Source organism: Ichthyophthirius multifiliis, assembly GCF_000220395.1.
Source record: "Ichthyophthirius multifiliis unplaced genomic scaffold scaff_1120509250693, whole genome shotgun sequence".
Lineage (NCBI taxonomy): Eukaryota > Ciliophora > Oligohymenophorea > Hymenostomatida > Ichthyophthirius > Ichthyophthirius multifiliis.
In genome coordinates, this window is record NW_004086517.1 from 7,426 (window position 1) to 19,365 (window position 11,940).

Consider the following 11,940-nt stretch of genomic DNA (forward strand, 5'->3'; position numbering starts at 1 on the left):
AAAGAATACAATTACACATTTTTTTAAAAAAAATATAGAAACAAAATAAATAAATAGAAAAAATATAAAGGCATGAATAAATATAATAAAAGCCTAATATAGTTTCAAAATGCAAAAGAAGTACAAGTATATAATCTGAAAAATTTGAATAAAATTGTATAAATAATAATAATAACATAAATAATCATAATAATAACACTTTAAAAGACGAAGAAGATTTATATAAAAAAATGTCAAGATTAAATACTGAGCCATATAATTAATTGAGCTATTCAAATACATAGAAATTTATTCCAAACGAAAATAAAAAAAAGAATTATTAAGTCATATTTAATAAAAAAATATTTTAAAATAAATTCAGAAATAAGCATTTATGAAAACTATATAAAACTAAGGAATTTAAAATAAGATTAAAAATAGGAGTAGTAATTCTTATTAGTATAAAAACTAAAATTAATATACAGTTGGTTAAAAGCATGCTTAAAAAAATAAAGTAAAAATAAAAATAAAAGATAATATTTTACAAACTTTTAATATTGGTGGAAAATAAAAAAAAATTAAAGATTCTCCTTTTAAAAATAAAACATTTAGAAGTTAAAGTGCAGATAATAATAATAAAAATTAAATTAATAAAAATAAAATTTGAGTTGAATAATTATTTATATTCGTAAAATTATTCTAATATATGTTTATTATTAAAACTAAATATTAATCACTTATTTTAAAAAAATTAATTATATAAATAAAATACGTATTAATTTTTTAATTAAATGTGTCTATATATAATATTAAATAGTTAATTAAATAAATAAAAATTATATTGAAATAAAATGTTAAACGAAAATATCAATAATCATCCAAAGTAAAAAAACAAATCTAAAAATCTAAAATTGAATTTATAAATAGTTAACTGTTATCAAATCTAACATCAGAAATAATAAAATAGTGCGAAAACCAAGAAAAATAAAATATGAAGTATTTATAATAATCAGATTCTGAAATATCAGAAGAATCATTGTCTTTATCATCAATAGAACCTAAAAATACTCAAGTAGAATAAAAAGTAGTTAAAAAATTAAATGAATTTGCTAATTTAAGCGATTAAAATTTAAAATTAAGACAAGAAAATGCAAGATTATTAAAAAATAAAATAGAAAATGATTAGAAAATAGAAAACCAGAATTAAACTTTTAATTAGATAATTCAAAAAAAATAGATATTTATAAATTAATTGATTTAATAAAATTCGGACCTTTTAAAAGCTAATAATTTATTAAAAAACCTATATGAAAAAGAAAGGGAGAAAAGTACTATTTATTTAGAATAAAAAATTTTTTTTTAGGAAAAAACAATTTCTTTGAATGAGAAAATTACATAAGAAGCTTAAAAAAATGAGAATTTTTAATTACAAATAGTTAATTTATAAAGCAAAATATAAAATTTGGAAGATAAAATAGATTTTTTAGAAAAAAATGAAGAAAATAATGAGCATCAAATCAATTTTATATAAGAAAAATAATAAAATATTTAAATATTTAAAGAAAAAATATAGGAATTAAATTAAGAAATATTTGTTAATGATTAAAAATTATAAGAAAGTGAAAATTTTTAAAATTTAATTATAAAAATGGTTTAAAAAATAAAAAATTATTCTTAAAAAATTAATGAAAAAGATGAAGAAATTAAAAATTTATAAAAAATTCGTGAATTTAAAGATGAAAAAGAATTCGAAATAAAAATTTTAAAAAATGAAATTGAAATTTTAACATAAAATAATGAAAATTTAAAAAATTTGATTTCCAAAAATGAATTAAAAATTTAAAAGAAAGTTAAAAAGTATAAAAAAATATAAAAAAAAACCTGCAAAAATAAAAATATGAAAAATTCCTTAAAAAAAATCAAAATAGAATTAAAAGAAAAAGAATAACTTTTAATTGAATAAGAATTAATTTAAAATTTATAAATTAAAAAAATACTCAATAATATTCCTAGTTTAGAAATTAAATAAGAAATGCAAAAATAACTTAATATTTTTTAAAATTAAACTTTTCTCCAAAAAGATAATATTTTAATTTTTTAATAAATATTTAATTGTAATATTAACTTTTAATAATAAAAAAATTTAATTTGTTTAGATTTAAATAATTTTAAAATTAAATTTTAGAAAAATTATGAAGATTAATTCGTTTGTATATAAAATAATTAACTTTTAGAAGATTTTAATAAGAAAATTTGTGAATTTTTTATCAATAATTTATAAAAAAGTATAGAATGCATTGAACAATGTAATGAACCTTTTTGGATTATATGTAAATCTTTAGTTTATTAATATATGTCTAATTATTTTAATAAAAATAATAAAATTAATGAGATCTGTTTAGTTTTATAAGAAGAGCAAAATAAATAGAATTTAAATAATTAATATATTTGAAAATAAATTTATTTAAAATTTAATATTTATTTATTTAAAAAGCATTAATTTTTTTCTTAATATATATATTATTTAAAACATTTTTTTATTTGTATTTTTTATGAAAAAAACTTTATTTATAACTGTTGGAACTACTTAATTTGATCAATTATTATAAATAATTGATAAAGATCCTTAAAATTATGAATTTTTTATTCAAAAAGGATTTACGAATATAATTATTTAAAAAGGAAGGTAAAAAATAAATATTTTTTTATTTTTATTATTAAAAAAAAAGAGGAAATTTTGAATTTAAAGAAATATATAATTACAAAAATTAATTAGAAATTGAAATATTTAATTTAAAAGATACATTAGATTTGTATTTTTAAAAAGCAGATTTTATTATTTCCCATTGTGGTATATTTTTTGTTTAAAAAAAATAATAAATTAAATTAAAAGGAGCAGGAACACTTTTTTAAGCTTTAAAATATAAAAAATAAATATGCGCAGTAATAAATTAATAACTAATGAATAACCATTAAGAAGAATTATTTTAAAAATTAAAAAATGAAAACTACATTTATGGAATTGAAAATTTAGAAATGTTTTATGAAGATGTATTTTTTTTTATTATTAATTTTAATATTATTTTTATTTTCTAATTAAAGATATAAAATATTTTAAACAACAAAACTTAATTAAATGAATATAAATAATAAAAAATATCTAAACTTAATTAAATTGTTGATTCTTTTTATAATTGATTCTAAAATAATTAAATATCTATAATATATAGTATTTTTTTTAACTATAAAATACTAATATCAAATAAAAATTATAGAAAAGATAATAATAATAGTTTTATAAAAAGTTGAAAAATTATTAAATGTCATAAAAATATGAAATAAACTTATTTTTATTAGAAATAAATAATTAAAATAAATTAACTAAATTTCAAAAAAATTATAATTTAAAGTTAATAACTAACTATATTTTGTATTTATAAAAATATAATATATTTAATTATTTTTTTCTAAAAACATAAAAAATATAAACTAAAGCTAAAACTAAAACTTAGAGTTTATAAATAAATAAAAAAAATGACAAAAAGAGTAGGTTAATATGAATTAGGTCGTATTTTAGGAGAGGGATCATTTGCTATGTTAAAATATAACAAAAATATTTTTTAATAATAATAAAAAAAGAGTACGGGAAGTAATACATAGTGTATCCAAAAATAAATTTGCAATGAAAATAATAGATAAAAGTCGAGTCTAAAGGGATGATTCAATCGAAAGTTTAAAGAAGGAAATATCCATTCTAATGATAATAAGCCACAAAAATATCGTAAAATTAATTGAAGTATTAGCTTCAAGAACTAAAATTTATTTAGTTCTTGAATTTATGAAAGGTGGAGAATTATGGGATATTATAAGTATGAAACTATTTATTTATTTTTTAAAAAAATAAAATTTTTATAGAGGATAAGGGAAAAATAAATGAAGATGAAATGAGAAATATTTTCAGATAAATATTATTAGCCATAGAATATTGTAAAAGTAAAAATATTGCACATAGAGATTTAAAACCTGAAAATATTTTAATTGATGAATTTGGAACTATTAAAGTTTCAGATTTTGGTTTATCTTCTTTATATGAAGATTCAACTTAAATATAAAATTTATTACATACTACGTGTGGAACTATTAATTATTTAGCACCTGAAGTTTTTATCTTATTTTTTATTTTTTATATTAAAAAATTAAGGTTATCTAAAATATGGGATATGATGGACATAGGGCTGATATATGGTCTTTAGGCATTATTTTATATTTTTGTGTTGCAGGAAGTAAAATATTTTAAAAATATTTTTTTTTAAATATAAATATTTTTCTAATTTATATTTCTTATGTATTGTTTTATATTTCTTCTTAATTTTTAATTAATTTTTTTTGTTTAATATTTAATTTAATTGTTTCTTTTTTATATATAAATAAAGGATTACCTTTTGAAGATGATAATGTATCAAAATTACTTGAAAAAATAGTTTCTTCAAATTATGATATGCCGAAATCATTTTCTAAAAATTTGTAAGGTTATATTTTTTATTTTATTTTATTTTATTTTAATAACAAAAAATATAAATATAAAATAAATATATTTCTTATTTTAGATATGATAAAATTAATATTGAATAATAATCCTAAAAAAAGAGTAACATTAGAATAGATAAAAAATCATTCGTGGTTTAGAGAGTAATAATTTTTATTTTTCAAAAAATAACAAAAAAATATTAGTAAAATGTCAAAAGAAGAAATTGAAATTTTTAAACAATAAGAAGATGAAATAAATAAAAATATGAATATTTAAAATAAATAAACTTTAGAAAATACCGAATTGGTTGATTGTGAAAGTGACTTAGATAATATTAATTAAGAAGATAAAAAATATAAAAAAAACCCTTCAGACATAATAGTAAATAAGTAAATTTATTTCTTAAATATAGTTTAATTTTTTTAAATAAAAATAGAATCACTGCATTCGAATTGATGACTTTTTTAACAGGAAGTTTTATAAATAGAATATTTGATGTTTAGTAAACAAAAAATGAAAAAAATTAAATTTAAAATTAATTAAAATAACTTCTATAATATACTAAATTTACAACTAAACATACAATTAATTATATAGATTAAACAGTATAATTTTATCAATATTTTATTTTTATTTTATTATAAAGGTTCTAAAAGCGTATTAATAACTTAATCCAACTGAAGTTTATCATATTTATCCAAATAGATAATATTATGTAAAATATTATTTCATCTTATATATTTATTTAAATAAAGATTAAATGCTGGTTTAAAATGAATAAAGAAGATTGTAGTATAAGTTGTAAAGCATTCTAAATAGTAGAAAATTAATAATATCTATTAATTTTTAAAAAAATTGGAGTATTTTAATTATTTAAAAATAAAAAAAAAAAAAATAAGGGGTCAGATAAATCATTCTTAAATGCATTTAAAATAATATTCGAATAAATAAAAAATTTAATAGAATGATTAAAAGGAATTTAATTTTTTTTTATTTTAAATATAAATATAAATATAAATATATATATATATATATATATATATATATACATTTTTATATATATATATATATTTATTTTTACATATAATTGATTTATAATAAATATCATTAAAACACTAAAATATATTTCGGATAACAAGCATTAGCTTTTTTGACACAAATTTCACTTAATTTAATATTATTTGTATATTCTGGGGATGCATAAACACTATCGTATATAAAATCATCAAATTATAAAAAAAAACTATCGGAATTTTACGGTTTAAATATTTTTCCTAAACAAATTTTACATGCTAATAAAATTTATTCATCTCCTTAACTATAATTTAACGCTTTTTGTATACTATCGCTAAAATATGTCCCTTTTCCATATCTAAGTTCAGTACAGACTCCTTTTCCTGAATATTTATTTGAAAAACCTATTTATATGATATTACAAAAAGAACAATCTATATAATTTTGACATTATTATGTGTATTTTGGACATATTTTTTTTGTGCCATGGAAACCGTAATATGTGTTTGCGATTCCACATGCACCTTATTATTTTATTTGTTTACTTTTTTCGGTCTGATAATTTTTAAATTAATTTTTTAAATATTAGTTTTAGATTTTGTATATTGCCGATATTTAATATTTATTTTTGATATTTTAAATATCATAGGATAGCTTTTTTAATATTTTTTGGTAGTCTTTTTTTTTATTTCTATTATTTTAGATGGGTATCTTTTTAGTTACTTTAAAATAGTATTTTTTTTTTGAATATCTTTTTATGTTTTTATTAATAAAAATAAAGATAAATTGATATGATAATGCATGTAAGGTAAAATATTATGTTTAATTTGTTTAGCTTACTAGTTTAATAAAATTAATTTAAATTATATAATGAATAAGTTAGAATTATAGCTGAATATATTTTATAAATATACATTTTTTAATTATTATTTTAGAATATTTTTTATAATTAAAATAAAAAACTAATTAAAAAAAAAATATATAAAAATTAGAATTTATTTACTTTTAAAAACTGTGCTTTTCGAATAGCTAAATTAATATTATATAATTTAATATAATATAATAAATCAATTAAATAATATGATTTTATATATAAATATAATCTAACTAACATTTTTATATATATATATATTATTTTTTTCATTATGATTTGTATTATTTTTATCTTATTTGTAACTTTTCTTAAATTTTATCATTAATATTTTTTTAAATTTACTAAACTTTTTCTTTAAAATTGGAAATATTATCAACATTTAGATTTTAAATTGTTTTGTTAATTTTATAATTTTTCCTTTAAATATCAAACTATTAATTAATATGTACAGCATGTAATTCTATGTAAAATTCATTTTTAAAATTTTTCTCATTTTTATCTTTATGTGCCTTATCAATCATATATTTATCAATAACAATAACTCCTTTTGAATCAAAAAAAGCACAATTTATCCAAATTTAGGAAATTAATTGTCTATTAAATACTAAAAGTTGTATTATAAATATTATTATTACTATTTTTTTAGAATGTTAACATTATAAAACTAAATTTATACATCTCCTTTTATACGAATTTCATCCGTAAAATACTCTATTAAAGCTTCATTTTTATAATTTTTTACTTAGAAATGCTCCTATATATAAATAAATATGCAAATATAAGTTTAAATAAATAAACCCTCGAATCATAAAAATTGTTTTTATTTTTAATAATAAAAAAAAGTTCTAATTTTTTTAATTTAATTTAATTTTTTTCTTAACAAAAAATATATACTGCATCCTCCGAACAAATTAAAATTAGGAACTGTAATTAATTTAATAACTTTCAATTTTAATTCTATTTCAGGAAAATTCTCTAGATTCCATTAATTATTTAAAGCAATTTAAAAATATGTAATATATCTAATTTAACTAGGAATAGTAACTCCCTTTAATTTTTTAAAAAATAAAAAAATATTTATCAAAAAAACCTTTTTATTTTTAGTTCTCATAATTCCATAATATCTAATTGCATCATAAGCTTTTTCAAACTACCCACTAAATAATAAATAGCAACAAATCATAACACCAGTTCTTCCTTTTCCAGCTTTACAATGCACAGCAACTACATTATAAGGGTGTTAATTTAACCATTGATTTATTGATTCGCAAAATTTGTAAATTAATTATAATGTGGGAGGTTAATGATCATCAAATGGGTATTCTTCAAACATTCCATCAAAACAATTTTTTTAATATTTTCTTTCACTACATAAATTATATACTTTATAATGATTTTTGTGCCTTTCATTTAAAAAACTATTAAAAAAATAAATATAAATTATTATTTTTAATAAAAACTTATAAACTTCTTTCATAGAATTTCTAAATATTTTTTCGTAATTTTATGATGGATAACCCATGGCGATTATATTCTCTGTAATATCTTATATGTTTATTTTATAATAATAAATAATAATATTACAGGCTAAGTCTAATGAATATCCATCATTATCAAATCTTTTTTTTTATTTAGAAACCTTTTTTAAAAAAATTTAAATTTAAAAATAAAAAAAAAATTATTTACCAAAGTTTTAAATAAATTCTTAAAATAAACCTTTTATTTAATTGTTGCCTTTATAGTACTATCTACCATTCTTGCGCTATTTTATATATCTTAACTTTTTTTTCTATTTAAAATTAAATCTTTATTATATACACTATCAAGACTAATATTTTTAATAAAATTGCTATTATAATAAAAATCTAATTCATCTTCTTCAATTTTATATTAAAAATTAATACTATTTTTTAAAATAATCATATAAAAAATATAAATAAATTTTAGTAAACTTATTTTAAGAATTATATTTTAAATTATTTTCTTAATGAATTGGTAAATCCATATTTTATACCTAAATTATAAAATATTATATTTTTTAAAATAAATAATAAATAATAATCACAAATTAATGATATATATAGATTTTTATATAATATTTAAATAAATATAAATTGCATTTTAAATGTGATTATATTTAATATCTAAATAAAAAAGTTTTGAAACTTTAATTAAACATTATTAATATCCAAAATAATTTTAATTATTCAAAATTAAATAAATTTTTTTTTTATTATTATAACAAAATATATAAAAATAAAAAACAATATTAAATAACGTTAGATTAAGAAAAAGCTAATTATAAATATTATTTTAAATGAAACTAATTTAATTCATATGATTTCCTAACAATTAAAAAGTTAATACATTTAATTTTTAATTTATAAATTAACTAATTATTAATCATAAATAAATTTTTTATTTTTAATTATATTTTAATCAAAAATTTATTATTACTACAATTATTATTAAAAAAGCTATTATTATTATTATTATTATTATTATTATTATTATTATTATTATTATATTATTATTATTTTTTTGTATTATAAAAATTCATAATAATTTATCTTATATATTTATTTTTTATTAAAACATATTTAATTTTTATTAATTTTAATCATAATTATGTATAGTTTATATAGTACTCATCTTTTCATAATTATTATTTATATTTATTTTTCTTTATTAAATATTTTATTGACTTTAATATTATATCATACTTGATTGTTATTTCAAATTTACTTAATTTTTATTATTTTTACTTTAATTAATTTCTATTTTTTCATTTTCATTTTTATCTATATTAATCAATTTTAAACTACATTGATGTTATTTATCTTCTTTAATTTAATTTTAAAAAATTTCCTTATTAAATTTATTCTCCAATTCTTAACAATTTTGTATTTCTTTTTCTGTTTAAACTGAAAAAAAGAATATTTTAATATATATTTTTATTAAAAAAATTCAAACTTTCTTTTAAAGAAACTTAATTTTTTTGAATATTATTTTCTTATATTTGTTTTTTCTTTTCATTATAAAATATAATTTTATATATTTCTCTAATTTATTCTACATCTTCAATTATCTCAAATTAATTAGGAATATATTATTTATCATAAACAATATTAATTAATTAAGAATTAAATAAACCTAATAATTATTAAATCTTTTTAATTTTTTTTTTAAAAAAACGCCTTTTTATAAACTTACTTTTTTATGAATCAAATTATCTTTATCTTAATTAGATTCTATTAGTAAAGTAATTGGTACATATTAATTAATTTTATAAATAGTTTATTTAAAGTTTTTTATCCTCCAACTTAATATTTTTAATAATTAGAAAAGAACTTTAGGGTTTCAATCACTATATTTTATATAGTATGGTTTTACTAAAATATTTGATTATTAAAATAAATCTTAACGCAATTCGAAAATTTTACTGATAAGAAAAATGGATGTTTTAACTACAAATATATTTTTATTTTTTTGAAATAAAATAATTACTTTATTTCTAATATTAGGAGCCGTAAAATAATTTATTAATCCATAAATATTATTCGAAATATCTTCTTTTTCCTTATTTTTTTTCTTAAATAATTACTTTTCATATATTTCAGGATTAAATAATTCATAAAAACTACTATTTTTTACAATAAATTTTGAACACTGATTTTTTCTTGCAGATTTTCTAGAATCGACAAATATAGGAGGTGAAATTTATGATTAATAAATATTAAAGAGAGAACATTATTAAGATTCCTTATTAATATAGACAACAATAACTATGTGGAAAAATTATCTCTTTTTTATATTTTTTTTAAAAAATACTTATTTTTATATACATCATTATTATATGAAGTTGTTGTAAATTTTAATCCACTAAAAGTAGCTTTTCCATTTTCTAAAATTTTCTTTGTATTCCCTTTAACTCCAATATCAATAAATTTCAAATCATTTATTTCTCTATTAATATTTTTTACAACAAATAATTTTGCAAAAAATTTTATTTATTTAAATAATTATTAATTTATTAATTAATCATAATTCTTTTTTTAAACATATTTTTTTAATAAAATAAAAACAGATATTTTTACAATAATTTTAACACTAATGTTTGGTAAAATCCAACTTTTATGCCAGTTCCAACCAACTTCTTTATCAAAAATAAAATTTTTCTCCATTTAAATACTAATTTATTAATCAACCTTAAAATTAAAAAATAAATAATTAAAAAGCATTTAAGTATATTTAATTTAATATACATTTAAAAGTAAACTAGGCTTTAAACTTTACATTATATTTTAATAATCTATAATTTATTAAATAAATATATTATTACAATTAGTCCATTACCATAGGCCATCACTAATATTAGCTATGGTAATTTAAGACCCATTATTTAAATTACTATTAATTTGAGTCATATCCATACTCCTTTTATTTTAATTTAAATAATGATCATTACTAAAATTATTTAAATCAGAATTAATTTTAGGTTGTATTTAATTTAATAAAAATGAATTCTATCTAAATTGATTCTAACAAATATTTTACTATTATTATTAAATATTTTTGATAATTACAATATTTTAAGTTTGAATAGTTGACTATTATAAAGGCAATATTACTGGGTTTATATCCTTAACAAAATCTGTTTTTGGAATAAAGTTTTTATTTTATTTATAAGGTTTCATAATAAATAAAATATTTTAATATTATATTTTATTAATATTAATATCTTTTTTAAATATATATTTATATATTTATATTAATTATTTTATTTTTATTTTTTTATTATTTAATATCTTATTGAATAACTTGATTATATATATTTAATCTAAATATATTGAAATTTTAATTAATATAAGGTCATTATTCTAAAATATTTTACGTTTATTTTTAAATTAGAACTTAACAAATATTTTAAATTTAATATAAAATATAAAATATTTATTCTAATTGATTTAAAATTAAAAAGAAACTTTAAAAAAAAAATACAAAAAAGAAAAAGTAAAAAAGAAAAAAAGAAAAAAAAATATTATTATAATATAACAAAAATTAATAATAAATTAAATTAATAAAATATTAAATATATTTTAATATAAAATAAAATATAATGTTTAATAAATTTATCTTTATATTTTATTACATTTTGATATAAATAAAAGTGTTTTTTTTATAAAAAAATTGTATCATAGTTTCATCATATATTTATTTTATATTATTGTTAATTGAGATCATATATAATAACTAATACTTAAATTATTATATTGAAAAGGCATAATAAATATAAATTATGATTATTATTAATAATAATATTTTATTTTTAAAAAATTTATGATTAAAAAATTATTAGCAATAAAATTAGTATTAATCAATAATTTTTATTTTTGTATTTTTTAATATATTTATTTAAATTTAATCAAATTAATTTTCTCTTAATATAATAAAAAATTTTATAAAAATATTAAATATATAATTTATTAAAATATAATAAAAAATAAATAATTTATAAAATATAAATCAAATATATTATTATTTA

At 14.7% G+C, this 11,940-nt stretch overlaps 2 protein-coding genes across 2 annotated transcripts, besides 20 other annotated features; one reads left to right on the forward strand and one right to left on the reverse strand. All coding sequences in view use genetic code 6, as the record gives it.

Annotated features, from left to right (window-relative positions):
* The first annotated feature begins 158 nt into the window (after nt 1-158).
* Nucleotides 159-193: a microsatellite.
* A 419-nt stretch (nt 194-612) lies between these two features.
* Nucleotides 613-643: a microsatellite.
* Nucleotides 644-1,680: 1,037 nt separating this feature from the next.
* Nucleotides 1,681-1,750: a microsatellite.
* Nucleotides 1,751-3,661: 1,911 nt separating this feature from the next.
* IMG5_089700 (hypothetical protein) lies at nt 3,662-5,284 on the forward strand (the record flags this gene model as incomplete). Its single annotated transcript, XM_004035724.1, has 8 exons — nt 3,662-3,848; nt 3,895-4,139; nt 4,181-4,262; nt 4,413-4,508; nt 4,587-4,668; nt 4,944-5,009; nt 5,154-5,222; nt 5,263-5,284. 8 exons carry the CDS (start codon nt 3,662-3,664, stop codon nt 5,282-5,284), a joined length of 849 nt encoding a protein of 282 aa, XP_004035772.1.
* Nucleotides 4,345-4,404: a microsatellite.
* Nucleotides 4,517-4,541: a microsatellite.
* A 164-nt stretch (nt 5,285-5,448) lies between the features above and the next one.
* Nucleotides 5,449-5,491: a microsatellite.
* A 15-nt stretch (nt 5,492-5,506) lies between these two features.
* Nucleotides 5,507-5,578: a microsatellite.
* Nucleotides 5,579-6,467: 889 nt separating this feature from the next.
* Nucleotides 6,468-6,499: a microsatellite.
* Nucleotides 6,500-6,555: 56 nt separating this feature from the next.
* Nucleotides 6,556-6,585: a microsatellite.
* A 532-nt stretch (nt 6,586-7,117) lies between these two features.
* Nucleotides 7,118-8,034, reverse strand: IMG5_089710 (lim-type zinc finger protein, putative; the record flags this gene model as incomplete). The annotated part of the gene is made up of 5 exons (XM_004035725.1): nt 7,118-7,149; nt 7,290-7,443; nt 7,486-7,813; nt 7,856-7,940; nt 7,980-8,034. Coding segments are annotated over 5 exons (654 nt in total), but the record flags the coding sequence as incomplete, so codon positions are not given.
* An 839-nt stretch (nt 8,035-8,873) lies between these two features.
* Nucleotides 8,874-8,933: a microsatellite.
* A 2,172-nt stretch (nt 8,934-11,105) lies between these two features.
* Nucleotides 11,106-11,155: a microsatellite.
* Nucleotides 11,149-11,209: a microsatellite.
* Nucleotides 11,210-11,383: 174 nt separating this feature from the next.
* Nucleotides 11,384-11,436: a microsatellite.
* Nucleotides 11,387-11,432: a microsatellite.
* Nucleotides 11,437-11,453: 17 nt separating the features above from the next.
* Nucleotides 11,454-11,489: a microsatellite.
* Nucleotides 11,473-11,526: a microsatellite.
* Nucleotides 11,476-11,524: a microsatellite.
* A 312-nt stretch (nt 11,527-11,838) lies between the features above and the next one.
* Nucleotides 11,839-11,920: a microsatellite.
* Nucleotides 11,862-11,931: a microsatellite.
* Nucleotides 11,868-11,919: a microsatellite.
* Nucleotides 11,932-11,940: the final 9 nt, after the last annotated feature.